Source organism: Pseudonaja textilis, chromosome 5, assembly GCF_049901715.1.
Source record: "Pseudonaja textilis isolate UNSWEBS1 chromosome 5, rPseTex1.2, whole genome shotgun sequence".
Classification (NCBI taxonomy): Eukaryota; Metazoa; Chordata; class Lepidosauria; order Squamata; family Elapidae; genus Pseudonaja; species Pseudonaja textilis.
In genome coordinates, this window is record NC_141994.1 from 5,194,435 (window position 1) to 5,213,517 (window position 19,083).

The 19,083-nt window shown below is 38.0% G+C and overlaps 1 protein-coding gene across 7 annotated transcripts in view; it reads left to right on the forward strand.

The window, feature by feature from the left end:
- Positions 1-1,203: 1,203 nt before the first annotated feature.
- Positions 1,204-19,083, forward strand: part of ST7 (suppression of tumorigenicity 7) — a 115,038-nt gene continuing 97,158 nt past the window's right edge. For 4 of the 7 annotated variants that reach the window (XM_087934048.1, XM_087934049.1, XM_026713170.2 and 1 more), the window contains exon 1: positions 13,854-13,922. Coding sequence is in view for 5 of the 7 variants with exons in the window: in XM_026713170.2 (XP_026568955.2) it covers positions 13,910-13,922 (13 nt within the window). In the remaining 2 variants the exon portion in view is untranslated. Of the gene's footprint in view, positions 1,700-13,853; positions 13,954-19,083 lie in introns of those variants that run through there. The other 3 variants (XM_026713167.2, XM_026713168.2, XM_087934046.1) reach the window with 3 other exon arrangements.

The following is a 19,083-nucleotide window of genomic DNA, read 5'->3' on the forward strand; positions in this document are numbered from 1 at the left end:
TTAAGATACTCTCTATGGTGCAGCGGTAGGTCACCAGCAGTTTCTCATCCAGTAGTTATTTTCTGAGAAGCGTCACAAAGTATAATCTCTGCTGGGCTCTTTTGACCAGAGCTACAATGTGGGCACCCCAGGTCAGGTCTTCTTTTAGGGTAACACCCAGAAACTTAAAACTGGCCACTTGCTCCATTCGGTCTCCATTGATAAACAAGGGCTGGATGTCTGATCTGTTCCTTCTATAATCCACTATAAGCTCCTTGGGTCTTCTTGGTGTTGAGGACCAAGTTGTTGTCTCCACACCACAAAAGCAACCGGTCCCCTCATCTCAGTGGCAGACCCCCCCAGATAAGTCCCACCACTGTTGTATCATCTGCAAATATCGCAATAGTATTCCTAACGTGAGTAGAAATGCAGTCACGGACATAAAGAGTATAGAATAAGGGACTCAACACACAACCCTGTTAGCAAATGGCTCAATGGGATTTATCTGGCTGTTGATCATGCAATTTTTTCAGCAATTGGGGGGCTTTGATATGTTGGGAGTCGAGTCAACCCATTCAGTCTCTGAGGGAGTCCTAGGTTACCAAACACTGGGTTTTCTCCCAATGTATGTGAGAGTCCAAGATCAAAGTGCTGCTCTCCCTCAAATCACAAACGGGTTTGGGAGGTGGTTTGTCATTCAGGATGGAAAGAGGATGCAGTTTCGGCTTCAACAGGTTGCAATGAAATCCTAGTAGACACACCTGAGGGTTTTTGTCCCCTGCAAGTTCTATAATCACTAGGTGAATTCTTTTATTGGGGAGAGGGCTGAACGTATTTCAGCTCCATTTTTTTTGGGGGGATGGTTCCCTAGCTTGTAAGCATTTGGTAAATAGACTCCGTCTCCCACTTTAAAAGGCTAAATGTTCTTTTTTTATTGGCCTGTGGTTTGCACGCTTGCTTCCTCAGCTCCGTCCCAAATTTTCTTTCCTGACGAAATGGGGACGGGTAAGGGAGAGAAACCAGGCTGCCGTCGAAAACGGAAAGGGGGGAGAGAAAAAAACGCAACTAAAACGAGAAAATATGAGCGGAGGCTCTTATTTCTTCTTTCACGACTCCCTTTCACGTTGGCTTCCTGCCTGTTTCTGCCATCCGTCTGTAAGCTGAGGCGCCGCAGACACGGGAACCGTGTTGACTTTGGCCTCTGAGGGGAGGCGAAGGGGCAGCAGCCTCGCCTATAGGCCGGTGCAAACCAAGAAGCGGAAAAAAATAAAAAAAGGGTTGTTAGGAAGGAGGCCAGGGACGGAAAAAAAGAGGCTCCTCTTACAGCTGGGTTTGTTTACGGGCTTGAGGCCGAGTCTGAAATAGATGTTCACGTGGAAACCCTGAGAGAGAGAGAGAGAGAGAGAAAGGGGGGCGGAGGTAGACCGGGACGCGTTAACTTTGGGAAGACATGAATCACCTCAGGAGTCGCCAGCGCGAGGCCGAGGCAACAAGGGAGCCGAGCTGCAGCAGGACTTGCGGGGCTTCCCCTTCTCTCCCTCCCCAAGCCCCTTTCTTCCCCCCCAAAACATGGCCGAAAACGGGGCTGGTTTTCTGGAGCAACTTCAATGCTGCATCCTCTGGTCCTGGACGTACTTGTGGACTCTCTGGTTCTTCGCCTTGCTTTTTCTCGCCTACATCTTGAGGGTGCCTCTAAAGATCCACGATCACCTGGCCTCAGGTAACCAAACGCGCCTCTTTTGCCTTTTATCCTCTCCTCGCCTCACCTCACCTTCGGCTGGGCAGCTCCGGGGAAGGAGTGGGGGTGGCTGGAAAGTGGCGGTTCTCTGGAGGGGAAAATAGAAAAACTTTCTTCTTTTGCTAAAAATGGGGAAAAATGAGAAAATACCATTGCAGGAGCAAATGTTTGGAATGTGCTGAAATGAGTAGGTTGACATTTGAAATTCGAGAAGAAGAGGATAGGCAATTTTACGAAATGTGGGACCTTTTCTATCAATGGTTGGATGATAAAATACAATAATGGAATGTTTAGAATCTTAGATAATATATAAAAAGATATTTTTTCTTTTTTTCTTTTTGGTTATTTGATATTATATCTACAAAATGTTTTCAGGATAGATTCGGTATGACTATGTGATTCGTTATAAAATAAACTAAATTATAGTTATCTCGCAAAGTATGAATGAATAAAATTATAGGCAAATGATTCCTTAATAGTGATACTAGGGTATATAATTTCTGATTGATAATATGAGTTATTATGTAAATGGAACTGTAATTGGGACTACGAAATGAATGCACAAAAACTGGTAAACCAACTGACACACTGTTCATATATTTATGAAAGAAAGCTGAATGTTTTTATGTTTTGTTTGTTTTTAAAAACTAATAAAATTGTTTTCAAAAAAACACAAACTTTCTTCCGAGCCCACCCACTTCCACGCTGCGGGCTAAAAAGGCCGTGGGTCTTGATGCAGCAGGGAAGTGTAACGTTTTCCTTCTACTCCTTGTTGTACCTCTTAGGTAGTAAAAATTGGAGAGGGCTCGGAGTTGGCTCTCTGCTCTGTTTTGGTGGTTGGTTGGTTGGTTGGTTGGTTGGTTTGTCCCCCTATTAGAAAGAAATCTTAACTCCCGTCTCCTTTACTATCTCTGATTTTTGAGTTGGGTATAAAGGTTTTTATGGCTCATTTTCTCCTCCCTATTTCCTCGGGCCAGAGAAAGAGTTGAAGGCGTTTGGGAAAGCAGGTTGGCTTGTTAACCTGTTCTGATCCAAATTAAAACGCTTAATGGAAAAAATATTGGAAGGGGGTTCCTGCACCCGGCATGTGGCAACAACTATGCAACAGTTAAAAAGCCAACCAAACTAAAACAAGTCTTCCCAGATCTGGTGTCTATGGATGTTATTGGGCTGCAGCTTTTGAGAGGTTTTGGTCAACATGTTGAGTAGGGGGATAGGAGGAACTATAATCTTGTCCGTAGGTTTGGTGAACAGAACAACTGGAAGATTCCATTTAGCTATCAGAATCACTACTGTAAGGCTTGGGACTTCCTGCTCCATGAAGGTAGTGAATAAACAAGACAAGTAAAACAATTTGCAGGCTGCAGGGAAAGACTGTTATTCTACTGCACACCTACACGAAGAAGTAAATCAAGTAATATTGGTAGGGACCAAATGCTGTAGGTCAATAGCAGCAGAAAGTTATGACATGCCATAAATCACAGGCTGATCTTTCCAAACTCTTGATAGGACTTGCTCCTATTTGATTGACGGCATCAATCCTATTTGATTGACAGCAGCAGTGACAACAGCATGTTGAGCAAGTAGGATAGTGGCCTTGTGGCCAGGACACTTAAGATTTTTCCTTATCCATTTAAAAAAGTAGATATAAGTATGTTATGCTGTATATCTGACACATAATCACTAATACACCAATATTGGAATGGAATGGAGCACTAATGTGTTTACCATGCTGTTTTTAGAGCCTTGAAGTGGCATGATGTCAGCATACAACAGGTGAAATGCATATGGAAGTTTAAAAGTACAAATGCTGGCAGAAAAGCAGAAGTATGTAGAACCTCTTCATCAATGATTTGGACAAGGGGAACTCATCAGATTTGCAGGTGACACCAAGGTAGCAGGAATAGCCAACACTCCAGAAGATAGGCTTAAGCTACAGAAGGATCTTGACCGACTTGGACATTGGACACTGTCTAACAAAATGAAATTCGGTGGTGAAAAAAATAAGGTTCTACATTTAGGCAAGAAAAACAAATGCACAGGTGTGGTATAGATCTTCAAACTTGGCAACTTTAACTTTAAGACTTGTGGACTTCAACTCCTAGAATTCCTCAGCCAGCATAGCTGGCATAACTGGCTGAGGAATTCTGGGAGTTGAAGTCCATAAGTCTTAAAGTTGCCATGTTTGGGGATCCCTGGCAGAGATGGTAACTGGCTCAATAGTAGTTGAAAGGGATCTTGGAGTCCTAGTGGACGGTCATTTAAATATAAGCCAGCAGTGTGCTGCAGCTGCCAAAAAAGCCAACACAATTCTAGGCTGCATTAAAAAAAGGGATAGAATCAGGATCACATGAAGTGCTAATGCCGCTTTATAAAGCCTTGGCAAGGCCACACTTGGAATACTGCACAGCATTTTGGTCACCACGATGTAAAAAAAGATGTCGAAAGAGTTCAAAGAGCAACAAAGATGATTAGGGGACTTGGAGGCTAAAACATATAAAGAACGCCTGCTAGAATAATGAAAAGAAGACAAGGTGACATGATAGCTCAATATCTCAGGGGTTGCCACAAGGAAAAGGGGGTCAATCTATTTTCCAAATCACCCGAGGGCAGGACAAGAAGCAAAGGATGGAGATTAATGAAGGAGAGAAGCAAGCTAGAATTGAGAGATTTCCTGGCAGAACAATTAATCAGTGGGACAACTTGCCTCCAGAAGTTGTGAATGCTCCAAAACTGGAAGTTTTTAATGAGAGATTGGACAACCATTTTAGGGTTCCCTGCCTGAGCAGGGGGTTGGACTAGAAGACCTCAAAGGCCCCTTCCAACTCTGTTATTCTATTCTATTATAATAATATGGTAGAATTTTTGTCACTAAGCTCAAAAATTACTATTGCTTTTTTTTTCTTTTTCAACATAATGAAAATAACTTAATCTTTTTGCATGGTATATCTTATTTATTTAATTTATTTATAAAATTTGTTTGCTGCCCGTCTCATATCCAATAATTCAGGGCAGCGAACAATATTACATTGAGCTTTAGTTGTAACACCGTGCTCACTTTCTGTACATCTGCCATCTTTCATCTTTGTTTTATTGATTTATTATAATTTCTTTGGCTGTGGACCTGCCTTAAATTGACAAGAATTAGGTGGTATAGAAGTTTAATAAATTATTAACTTTATTTGAAAATATATCTGTTTTAAATACAAATGTGGAAGAAATTATCACAGAAACATAGCACCACAAGCTTGTCCTAACTCACACATAGACCCAAACACTTGCAGATATATTGCTGTGCCATTCTAATTTTGTCACACGAAAGAGGCAGCCAACTTATTTTCCACTGGCCTGAAAAACAGGGCTGGAACCAATAGGTGAACAAGGAAGAAGCTTTTGGTTGAATGTTAGAAGGAACTTCCTGAGTAACAGACTGCCAGCCAATGGAAAAGATTACCACACAAAATAGTGAGTTTTCCTTTGCTGGAAATCATGAAAAACAAGCCGGATAGTCATCTGGCAGAAAAGAATAATGCAATGCTTTTATTAAAAAACAAAAGCAAGGTTATTACATTTAAGCCTAAAGAATGGAAATGTACTGTAATTCAAAGTTTGAATCAAAAGTAGTTAAGTTACTAAAAGAAGGCAAAGATGTATTTATTTCTTAGTCTAGGTCAGGATGTCAAACTTGATTTAATTGAGGGGCCTCATCAGGGCTGTGTTTGACTTCGGGGGGCTGGCGTGGGCATGGCCAGCTCAACATCACTCGTGTCAGGTGTGCCTGTTTTCGGCTGTGATGGCCTCTTGCGACCCTCCGCCAGCAAAGATGGAGCTTGGGAGGGCCGCATTGTCACTGGTAGAGGAACCGGATCTGGCCTGCGGACCTTGAGTTTGACAACCGTGACCTAGATATAAATAACTTATTTAATGAATTAAATGCATTTAAATATAGTTCTTAGTGAACTTGTAGACCAGGAAAAAAATAAAGCTATTTAGATTTGCCAAAAGCAGTATTCCCTTCTAGAAATATCAGATTGAAATATCATCTGATGTTCCTTTTTTATTTTTCAAGTGCATTTATTTGGATAAGGGCTTAAATTTTACTTGTTTTGTTTCATTCTATGCCATGGGAGTATTGGACAATACCTTTTAATTCTTTTTTCCTGTATATTTTAAATTATTTTATCAGCATAATACTCTGAAAATATTCCATCTCTCACAAATGAAATCCTCCGGACAATTACCCTGTTTCTCCAACAATACGGCCTCCCCCAATAGGAAGTCCCAGCATGTTTTATAGGCATGAAATGAAATTAAGCCCCTCCCCCCAAATTAAGGCTTATATTAAAACATGTGAAATGGGGGGGAATAGTGGGGGGGCTTGCCATTAGGAAGTACTTTTGTTGCACACCCGGATATGGTGCTGCCTGAGTTGACCCCGATACGAAGTGCCCCACCAACGCCGAGGTCAACATCCAAGCCATCGCCACCCGCCCGCCCGCCCAAAGATGCAAGAGGGGGGGAATTAAGTCACCCCCAAAAAGACAGCCTAGCCATTTTTTCAGGGCTCAAAAAAAAAAAAAAAGACCCGGCCTTATTATATGAGAAACACGGTAGCTGCTGACTAGTTAGTTCTTTCAGATTCCCCCAAGTGATTCTTCATTATTATTTTGGACTTTGACTAATTCACTTTTAAAATATATTTAACATTTATTTAGATGCCACTTTTATTATTTTCATAAATAACTCCAGGCGGTGAACATACCTAATAGTCCTTCCTCCTGCTATTTTCTCCACAACACCTGTGAGGTAAGTTGGGCTGAGAGAGAATGACTGGCCACCCAGTTGGCTTTCATGCCTCAGATAGGACTAGAATGTCTCTTTCATTGACTATAGTCCCATCTGTCTTTTGACTTGCCCTGTGGCCAGTGTCAAGTAGCAGTGTCCCAGGGATATCTAAGAAATAAAAGTTCAAAGGTAATATTTCTGAATTAGTTCCAAAATCAATGTCTTTCTCACAGAATGTTAAGATCAGATTCAGATGTGGAAATGATTAAAACAGCATTGTTTGGTCTTTACATTATCTTGATTTTTATCCTGTAGAATGCTGTGAAATGAAAAAAATAATGTTTTCTATAACACATCCAAAGTCATTTATTTTTGTTAGTGAAAAAGTTTCATTTAATTTGCTATGGAGTTACATGGTTTTATCAAGTTCGGAAAAAATAAGATAAGGAAAACACCAACAGCCTTGTGGATCACAATTGCTGTTTCATCTTAATAATCATGCTATAAAATAAAATTTGTGCTGTATCTATAAAACTATTTGGGGTGATACTTCCCATGTGCAACTTAAGATAAAGTAGATTTGGGTATATTTACTGTGATGCATGTTCTTTGTCAGCAGCATACATTGTTATTAGTAGTAAATATTATTTTCAAGAAATCTTAATCGAAATCTTACAAGTGATTGAAGATAGGGGAGAAAATGGAAGTTGGAAAGAGGAAGGACCAGTTCTTATTGAGTAGCTTAACTACCAGATTGATATGGGAATAATATAAAGCTCTTTTTTCTTTACTATAGATATGTTAATAAAAATCATAACATGGAAGATGTTTACATATATATAGATGAACAACTTTTATGAAACTTATCCAGTAGCAGGAAAAAGAAACATCTCATTTCTAATTCAGACATTTTGAATGATTCTTTCCATCTCCTTTCTCAGGACATGTTTTAGTAGTAGAAACTGTTTTCAGAGTGGCAGAAATTTTCCACTCTGCTTTAATTCTTCAGAGAAATAAATGTGAATTCTTTACATAGTTAAATTAATGTGATCAATGAACACTTAAGGTGAATTGGGAATGAAAACACAACATGCTAAAAAGAGAGAGAGAGAGAAAATTACTTCCATTTTTTTTCTGTTTCTCCCAAAATAGCTTTCTTCTATAATAATACTGGGTGACCCATAGATTAGGCCCCATCCTCAGTTTTGCTACCCTTAAAAAGTCTTCTAAAATAACATCACCAAAATGTAGAGGAAAAATAGTGATTTATTTAACAGTATTGTATATATTCATCATTTCATAATATAAGCTGTATAACAGATGTTTTACGGGACTTCTGGTTTGAAGGGCTTTGGCGACAGACAGAAATCTGCGATTGTGCGCAGTTTCTGTCTGGGCTCACCGCTGGAGCGCCCCGAGCCGGCTGGTTTTGGGGCTAAGCCATCCCGTAGAGGTGGTGAAGAGGGGGGAGATTGCCAGCAGGGTCAAGGAGAGCCACATCTCTCCTCCTCAGCTGGCCATTACTCCCTTTCCTGAAGGCGGTTGCAGAGGTGGTCAGAAATGGCCACCACAAAGGAGAACTCGACCGGAAAAGAATGTGCAGGAGGAAGATAAAAAGAGAAAGTTTTGGTTGACCGGGTTAAATTGTAAAAGCAACAACCAAGGTACCCTGGAATTTAAACTTACAAAAAAATAACATCGCTCCCAAGAAGAGTTGGAAGCAGTGAAGGAAAGTGAAAAGGGAAAGGTTTGCCTTTTTTTTCCTCTTCTCTCTCCTTCCCTATACTGACAACTAAGAGACTTAAATAAGAAATTGGAAAAATCCGCTTTGACATCAATAAGTAATTAAGCTGAAAAAAACCACAAAATGCCAGAGGGATAATAAAGATTTCTGGACATTAAAATTTTTCTTTTTCATAAGCAGGAAGGGAGAGAAAAAGAATAAGGGCAGGATCTGGAAGAGGGAGGAGACTGCCTGGACTTTAAAAGAATCTACAGTAAAACTTCAACAAGACTTCTAAAAGATACATTTTAACTGAAACTTTGCAACTAAATAGTAACCCCAGGAAGAGAAAGTGAAAAATAAGAGCAAAAAAGAAACAGCTTGTGTGTATTTGAATTATTTGGTGATCTTTGGATTCTTGGTTATTACATTTGAATGACTAAAATCAGTCGGGTGGTTGTTTAAAAATTTACACAATGGCACCACTTCTGGATGAATTGAAAATGGAACTTAAAAAGTACAAAGAAGATGCACAAGAAGGGAAGGGTTCTTTTGGCTTCATTTTTCAATTCTTAGAAATGGAGATTTGGAACTATGAGAAACAACAAGAAAAGGCTGCAAAACAAGAAGACTGGGACAAAGAAGAAGCCATCTTTAATGAACAAGCAATTTTATGTGGGGAAGAAAAAGTTAAGGGGGGAAAGAGAATGGAGAATTTAAGACTTAAAAAAACAACCAAAGAAAAGAAAAATAATTCAAAAAATAACTATAATACTGGAAAGCAACAGAAAAGGGGAATACATGGTTTAGTCTCCAGGCCTTTGATCATCTTAGCTGCTCTTCTTTGAACTTTTTCAAAGTGTCAAAATATTTTCTGTGGTATGGTGACCAAAATTGGTTTCAGTATTCCAGGTGTAGTCTTACTAGGGTTTTATAATGCGGCACTAATCTTTCATATGATGTTGATTCTATGCCTCTGTTTATACAACCTAGGATTGTATTGGCTTTTTCGGCTGCTGCTGCTGCACATTGCTGGCTTATATAGTATCATCCCCCAGGATTCCAAGGTTTCTCTCACGGTTACTGTTTTTGAGCCAGTCTGTACTTATACCTTTGATTTTTCCTGCCTAAATGTAAATGTAATGTTCAAGATTGTCAAGATCTTTTTTGATCTTTTATCCATTTGAATTAATTACGAAGTATGATAAAACTTTGTTACTATGAGATTGCTCTTTTCTCATCTCATCTTTCCCACCTTCTCATCCTTCCCACATACCTCTCCTATTGATACCTTATGACCTATGAATTATCACTTTGTTGTTTGTATGTACACTGAGAGCTTATGCACCAGAGACAAATTCCTTATGTGTCCAATCACATTTGGCCAATAAAGAATATTTCTATTCTATTCTAAAAAACATTAAATATACTGCTAAACTGTGGTGGAATTTATTAGAAAAATATGAGAGTCTGATTGTTGTAAACATACCTGGGACTTACATTATTTTTAATTCATATTCCATGTCTAATCCGCTTAATATTAAAATGATGTTTTAGGAGATTCAATTTGAATATTTCTATTGTAAATAAGAAAAGGTAATAAATTTCAAAAACTCAGAACAGGTTTATTTTTCTCAATGCCTAATTTTTTATATTAGACTGGACACTAGAGGTCAGACTTTAAACACAATAAAAGTTAAAATCATTGACTCCCTTAGATTTAATTTTAAGACTGTGGAAATGTTACATAATACCTTTAAAAGAGAGATTAGAAACTTGAGTAGGGAAAGGAAAAGAAACAACAAGGAATCCGACTTCTTTTGATCATCAATGTGCTTACAAGGAAATCTCAGATGAACTGCATTATTGCAAAGCAGGCTGATTCCTGCTTCATCTTAATATGATGTCAAATCTTTCTACAAAACCATCTGTCATAATCTTCAGAATATATAGGTTGATACTGGACTGAACAGACTGTGTTTGGGAAAGGGATTATGAAATACTTGACTAACAACAAGTTGCATTCAGTGTGCAATAACAGATGTGTTGATTTTAATATTTCAGATAGCGTATATGAGGCATTGTAAGAGAGAAAACATTGCCTGTGTCCTGCCAGATGACACTGCTTCATAGAACTGACGTAGAGCATGCCCACTCGGTTGGATTTAGTGGGACAGATTATTATTGTCTGGTGGGAAGAAGTAAATAGAATTAACCCCAGTTTTTCCAGATTTATGTTTATATTGGCCCACATGGATCTATGCCAGACCAGGAATGCATGGAATTGCATTACTCCTGTAGGAATAGAGTCCATTTAATATCATGTTAGTATTTCCCCCCCCCGCCCCCCGCTTCATAGTCTAGCTTGAGGCCTTGGTGATCTGATGAACTCAAATGCTAATTCAAATCTTATTCTCCTTAGCTTTTAGATATCAGTTAAGATCAACCAAGAGTTTCTACCTGTCTGGAAATACAGATGTGGAGATTATCATTTCATTGCCAACTCTCTTTTATTTTAAATGAACTCAAACTCTTTTTACTGTCTCATAAAATACTTAAATCTAGAAATTGACGGTGAGCTGGACCAGTCACATCGTATCTCGACCCAATAAGAGAAGGCAGGGGTATTATCTATGTTCATCACCTTGAGTTATTTATATAAAATAAAAATGGGATAAATGATCTTAAGGAGCACAGTAACCAAGCAGTTAAGATGCTGGGTTTGTTGAACGGAAGCAGAGGTAGTAGTCAGCAGGTTCTGACCAGTTCTGGAGAACTGGTTCTGGAGAACTGGTAGTGGAAATTTTGAGTAGTTAGGAGAACTGGCAAATCCCACCTCTGACTGGACCCATCCCCATCTATTCTCTGCCTCCTGAGTCCCACCTGATCATCAGGGTCTTATTTGGTTGCCCTGCACAGAAGAATGGAGCTGGAATGCAGGTTAATGGGGTGGGGAAGGAATGGGATTTTGCAGTATCCTTCCCCTGCCAGGCCCACCAAGCCATGCCACATCCACCAAGCCACGCCCACAGAACCGGTAGTAAAAAAAAAATTGAATCCTACCACTGAACAGAAGGTTGGAGTTTGAGACTTAAGTCCCGCATGACAGAGTCAGCTTCCATTACTTGCCCCAGCTCGTACCAACCTATCAGTTAGAAACCATGTAAAAATGCAAGTGGATAAATATCTACCACTTTGGCGGGAAGGTAACAGCCTTCCTTGCAGCTCTGTGTGTAGTCATGCTGGCCACATGACCATGGAAACGTCTTTGGACAACGGGGCTCTTTGGCTGTGAATCAGAGATCAGCATCACCTCTGGAGGCAGACACAGCTGGCAGATAAAACATTTACCTTTATAAACAATCTTATATATTTAAATATCAATATCAGTATGGAGTATCAAATCTCTTTTTCCATGTTTATGTTTATATTGGCCCACATGGATCTATGCCAGGCCAGGAATGCACAGAATTGCATTACTCCTATAGGAATAGAGTCCATTTAATATCATGTTAGTAATATCATGTTAGTGCTTAGAGAATTATAAGAATAAATTGCTATTGAACTTTACCCGATATTTATATAGTATTGTTTTAGACCTGTAAAGGAAAATCAAAATCTGTTTTGAATGTGAAAGGGGAAAAGGAAAGGTACATTGAATTTGTCTCCTATTTTCTGAATGATTCTCTGCAAAAGAGTTCATGAACGATAGGTGACTCCATTAAAACATACCTTTAGAAATGCATTAAGTTGCATTGCAGTGTGTTACTTCACAAAATGTAAACTGAAACATTTCAGATAGGCATGCATTGGTTTGAAATCATGACACTTTTTTCTTTCTTTTTTTGTAATTAAATACAAAGAAGATAAAGAGTGTATAAAATAATAAAAGAAGACAAGAAAAAAACAAAAACATGCAAAATGTTTATATAGAGACCTAAATACATCAATAAATTGAAACCATAATTCATTATAGTCATCTATAACTGAGTTATATTCATCAATTCTGCAAACTACTGAATAGTTGGAGCCACATGTTTGTTTTTCCAGTGCTAAACAGTAAGTCTTTGGACTATGCAGTAAATCCATTATTTTTGTCCAGAAGTCAGCTCCCATGTCATAAAGATAAAGATAATAAAAATGCAAATATTTGCTTATTTTACACCTCAAAGTTAATACATGCAATTGTTTGTTGCTGAAGTAAAACAACGTATTTAAATAAAACATTAACTTTAAAGCATCCCCAACAACATAAAAGCAATGAGGTCATTTCTAAAATGTTATTTATTGTTAAAAAGGATGTAAACTGAAAATCTCCTGAAATTTTTGCTTAATATAAAACTTGGAAGAAAAAAAAAGAAACACATTTAAGGAATTTTTGAATTTTTTTTTTTGTAAATAAAAGATTAAAAATTATTAAACAGGCATCCTGGGTAGCTCTCTTCTCTTTCTTCCCCAAATACTATTTTTGCTTCCAGTCACTATATTGCTACTTGAAATCCTTAGCTGAGGATTCAAGCCAAGCCAGGCCATTCTGGACCAGTTTGAGCCTCCCAGTAAGTTAAGGGATTGCCTCTAATTCTTCCTACCGCCTATCTCCCCCCTGCCGGCAATCGTTGTCATTCTGGTCTTCCTGCACCCTGCTATGCAGAGCGACAAATACCCCAGAACCGTGTGGCTCTGGGACTGCCTGCCGGATTCCAGGAAACTACAGCTGTCCCAATCATCTTGGTATTCTGTGACCTCTGCTGACAACTGAATCTAGGATGACATACAAATAAATGAAACAACTATCATCCACAATATCAAAAATTCATTTATCTCTCATCTACAAGGGAGACGTCTAACATTATCTGGCAGTAGTGCCCGTTTACAGTCTGCAGAGGATAATTAAGCCAGGCTCTAAAAGAAATAATGAAACTAATAGAAGAACATTTCAGTCCCCAGTATTGTGAAGTGAACGTTACAATTATTTGTGAGCAAAGGAATTTCAAGGGAGATGAGAGAATGATCTGAATTAACATTCATCCAGAGACTTCATTATCTATTTTTAATCACAGTATATGTATGAATTAACTCACTGAATTTTGCCTGATTGTGTTTTTAGCAACAGGTGTGTGGGGGTGCATGCCAGCTTCCTATCAATAATATAATTGTCACTATCTGTACTTTATGCATTTAATGTTGAATGATGTAATAAGTTGATAATTCCTGTATTTCCAAACTGTGTGTACTATATATGCCTACAGGTCATGCAGCTCAAATTGTAGTCTATACTTGCAACATAATAAGCAGTCCTGCAAGAGGCCAGCATGATTAACCTCTTGAATAAATGTGAGAAGTTTTATGAATGTCCTAAAGCATAAAAATAGTAGAAAGGCAGTACTGTTTTTAAGCTAACTTGCATACAGCTTAGTTATACATATACTATTGACTATTACATAGATGAAGCTGACTGCCCTTAAATAAGATTGTTCTGCTAAGACAAATTTTGATTTTCATGTTTCACCATCAAACAATGGCCAGAATTAGAGGCTGTGACTAGAGATAAGAATGCTTACCGATTTTCTTGTAATATGTTGCAAAACCTGTTTTTAAATAAATACACATGACAGTACTAAGGTTATTGGCAGAGAGAAAGTTCTCTAAGCTAATAAATACGGCATCTTTCAAGAACAGCTGTCATGAGTGGACCAGGTAAAAACAGTATTTTTAATATAGCAATTAAGTAAGTTTTAATTTTTGAATGTATTAAAATTCATAGCATGATACATCATTTAATGACAATGTGACATTGTTTAATTTGTTTATTCACTGCTCTCAGATTGACTTTCTATTTGGTGATATGTAATGTTTGTATGCATTTGTTAAGTCAATGTTTTTCAAAGAAAACTTCTCAAATAGTTGATTTTTTTTCTTTAGAAAAACTGCATGATGAATCTGTGATTTGATAACATTATAAAGAATGGATAACTTGTGCATGCAGGTTATCTCTTTCTATTATTTGATGAAGAAAATCAATTTGGAGATGTTATTTAAAAAGTGTTCTCTTTCAAATATAACTACTGTACAATGCAAGCTATTTTTAAAGCAACTTTATAAGTTGATTTTATGGTTTCCAGTACTTTCCTTACTATCAGAATATTCTGAAATCAATTTTGGGTAGACTTCCTTATTTTTTTAACTGTAATGTTTTACAGTTTTAGAAATGTCTTTGTCAGTGATAGAACTGGTGTGTATTACAATATTATAAAGGGCCTCGCCATTGGTACAGCAAGAATATTCCTAGAGGTTAAGAAGAATAAAATTCTCTTAGCATAAACCTAGATTAAATAGTTCAGAAAAGCATTTGAAAGCCATGATGGAAGAAAAGTATAAAACACACAGTCCACACCTTGGAGAGGTGCAGGAATACAAAACACACAACTTGGTAATAGTTAATTAGAAGTAATGTAATGCCTAACGAGAGAAAGCTTTTTCAGTTCCACTGAATTCTTTATCAGTTTAAATGTTAACATAATCCATGAGTGTTGCAGTAATTCAGCGTCATTCCTAAAAGAACTCTGTAGATGAACTACAAAATCATTGTCAAGATGTTTTTAGTACTTCTAATTTTCAAGATCACCCAAAATGATTGTTCCCCAACCTCTGAGAATACAAAGACCAAGTTTCTTGCTTATCTCTTGCCATGGATCAAAAACGCAAATACTTTGACTTGGCAATGATCCAAAACAAAAACAAAAAAAGTAATTTACTGAATCATAGTTTCAGCAAAGCCAGAAAGTAATTTCATTTGCCATATTACGTATGAAAACATTGTGTGATTGTAGAGGACTGAACTTAAATGTCAATGGTCACAGTTGGCACATTCTAAAAAGGGAATTCCTGGTCCCGTTGGTCTAAGGCAAACTTGAGGGCTGTCAAATTCGCGGGCCGTGGGCTGGATGCATCAAGTGCTGGCCATGCCCACGCCCAGTTTAGCAAAGGGTAAAAAAATTGTGATACCCCACATGATGCAAGTTTGACACCCCTGGAATGAGAGCAGCAGAAGTCTCTTGTTCCTTAGCCCTCCCCTTTCTCTAGGAATTTAACCACCCCCTATCTCATTTCTGTTTGGCTCACTGCGAGCTGAAATCAGGTGCAAGTAATGATGAAGCCAAGTCAGCTTTGACATGCCAATCCTCCAGAGCAGCACCTGTTAGGAATATAAGTCACCTAACAAGGTATTTGGGTTAGAAATATATAAACCAGGATAAACATTTTAGTACTATATCTTTAAGGGAATGCAAGAGCATGCAATTGGGTGTGGTTTCTCAAACAGCCATAAGATGGAGCCAGAAACCTGGGTTGTTTTAGTCTGAGTCTCAGAAGAGAGTCTGAGTGTATCTCTGTTTCCTTCTGTTGGAAAGTATTGCCGTTGCTCCATTTCTTCTAATTGACTGATATTACTGGATTTAATGTAAGTCTGTTACTGAACTGTTTTTTGACACTGGAATTTGATATTTGGATTATCCCTGGATTGAAAAACTAACTGATTTACTTGTGAATGACTTTGGATTGCTTATTTTGGACTTTGCTTAAACTTTTTCTGGAAGTAAAAACCTACATTTACTCTACAGTGTATCTGTGTACCGTGTGTGTATTTTTCAAACACTTTTCTCAAATACATCTCCCTATATGCGCTCATTCTCCTAATGAGGAATTACCTCAACAGCGTGTCCCCCCCAACCTTTTGGGCACCAGGGACTGATTCTGTGGAAAGAGATTTGTCCACTGACTGGAGGGGACATGGATTCATGTGTTGCCTGCATCCATCCTGTGGAGGGAGCTTTGCTTGTTTGTGTAGCCCAGTTTCTGGCATGCCATGACTGGTGCCAGTCCCTGGACTGGGGGTTGGGTACCCCTGCTCCAGAAAAATGATAGCCGAAAATCTCAGGTTCTTCCAGGTCATGGGCAGGTCTACCCTTTGGAGAGTAATTGTTTTCCATTCTTTTGATACCTCCTAGAGCAGGGGTCTCCAACCTTGGCAACTTTAAGACTTGTGGAGTTCAACTCCCAGACCTCAGCCAGCAACAGAGTTCCTCAGGGCACTTGTAGTCCATTGGTGCTTATATCGGCCAATATTTATTATTTCATACACAGCTTTATAAAACCCCCGGCCACACAGGCCCCCTGGCAGAGAGCTTTGCATGAAAAGCCAGACAGTTTCTAAATTGTGGCTTTCTAAAAAAAATGTCAAGTTACCAAGAAGGATCATAGCAACTATGGAACTCCTTGAAAAGTAAAGATTGGGCCTAAACAGGTGGATCCTAAATTTCAGTAGTATCATTCCTATTTCTGTACTCAGAACAGCACCGTTAGCAATCTGGACTTAACAATATCAAAGGCCTTTAAGTTATTATACGTATGCTTGTACCTAAGACCCATATAACATCTGAGAGATGAATTTGGCTTTAGAAAGTATGTTAATGGATATATTCTTGCCTGTATATATATGTTGTGGCTCCGGGCTTGGATTCAGCTCCTGTGATTTGTAAGACTTCTTTCCATTTGATTTAATTGTGAAACGGCTGCTTTCTGTTTTGTTCGTTTGAATTTTGAAGGGGAGTCATAACATATATATATATTGAAAAGGCCAATAATAGCACTAAGGACCGTGTATTTAAAGTATAAAACGTGGTCTGCATTGTTACTTGATGTTTGAAATATTTGAATCCCTTTGAGAAAACTATGATTTTGGTTTTAGAATACTTTACTGTGAGCCTTTCTTCCTTTACAAGAAACTGCTGAAATATGTATTGGGGCCACAATGACTTTGTCATCGGCATAGAGAGTAGCATACAGCTATCTATGTTTAATTGTGGAATTATTCTTTCATTAAAGTGATGATCATTGATTTCATCTGGATTTTGAAAAAAAGAGATCCAGAGTACAACCTTGCTTTGTTTCTTTCTGAATCAACATATTTGCAATGAGGTAGCCATAACTGCCACTAACTTGTGTAACTGTTTCACGCAACTTTCTAATTAAGCCAAGTAATTACCAATTCATGGATGAAACACATCCCACTAGATTCTTTCTGTAGGGATGGAATCATAAGCTGAATTTAAATTGATAATGGGAATATATAAAGAGATATGTGTGCATTTTTTCTTCATTAATCATGTCTGATTCTCAGAAACTGCCTAGAAAACGGGTTTTTTGGCAAGATTTCGGAAGTGGTTTTGCCATTGTCTACTTCCTAGGACTGAGAGAAAATGGACTGGCTCAAGATCACTCAGCTGCCTTTGTGCCTATGGCAGAACTAGAATTTCTGTTGTCCCAGATTCTGGCCTGATGCTTAACCACTACCCTGAATGCATATATTTATCTGCCAGAAACTGAGATACCTCCATGATGGCTCTTAGTATTTCTCGCCACATATTGTTTTAAAATGAAACTGATTCCTTCTAGATTTCTTATTTCCAATATACATTTCCAATAAAACTATGCTTAGATTTTACTCAGTCCTTTCCAGCTCAAACTGCCCATGATCTGTGTGACCCTCAATTACTATGGTTGCACCTTGTCTGTTGTACTGGTGGCGGCTCAGTGGTTTTTGTCTCAAGCTGGGTTTTCTGTGACCAGCTATTTCTGGCACCCCTTTCTTCATCCTATTTAGACTTGGTACACCATCTTAGGCCATGCTGGGTTCTTCTAAAAATACTAGGGTCCCGCTGAACATTATTGATTAATTACACCTGTCAGGTGGCATCTACTAGACTACAGAAATATAGATGATCATTGAATCGTATGCACCTATTCTTTCTCTTTTCATTCCTCAACTCTTCTTACTTTGTTTCCATATCTTTCAGTTATCCACATTATCATTTCCTTTCTCTGTCACCCACATTCCGGATTCCTGGTTGAAGGACCAAATAAGAAAAAAGAAAATGCCTAAAATGTGATGGGACAGAAAGGAATGTAAGCCACAGTCCTTCCTGTCACACGGAAGAAATAAAAATATGAGGAACAGCTTAGAGAACCTCCAATAGAAAAATGTGTAAGAGCAGATATCAAGATGATGCTGACCTATATTACTATTCAAAAGTAACTATGATGTGAAAAAGATGCCAAATTGCATAAAATGTACAAAAACTAAGCTCATACAGTGACAATACTTATCAGAGAAAAAAAAATAGTTTTAAGTACTCATACAAAGGAATTAAACTTAGAACATTTGTTAGCTTTCCTGTTCCTCTGGAGAGCCAATGTCTTATGGCACAGTTAGTTCTATGTGAATTTTTATTCAAAAATAATCTGGCAAATTCCAGCTTTATTATAGAATTGTAATTTATTTACAGTTAAAATTATATACATTTTTCATTTAATTCATTTTTTTTACTTTTTTTTAAAAAATCTGCTATTTCTTGACAATGCATGCATTTTTCTTTGTAGTTTTTGCTCTTTTTGTCATTTTAAAAGCAATAAAAAATTTTTTTTTAATTCTAGTTTTAATCAGAAAAATTATTGAATAATCAGTTTTGATGCAAAGAATCTCAGCTTTTTCTTCATAGACAACTTTTTCTCTTCTGCTTCACAACTGACTCCAGTTTTCAAAGGTGCTATTTTTTTCCACCTGGAAAAGGAAGAATTATATGGCATAGCTTCCTTTTCCTACCTTCTAAGGTAAACATTCATCCTGAAATGAACCTGCTTGAGATACAGGAAAATGTATTCCTTGTCCTAGAACGAACTGTAATCCCGGTGAAGAGCAGATGCCATCACAATTTAAGTAGAGGGTTATTTTCATTACTTCTCCTGTTGTAGTCATCTTGAATTTTGGTGAAATACTGTAACAGTTTCCAAACTTTCTGTA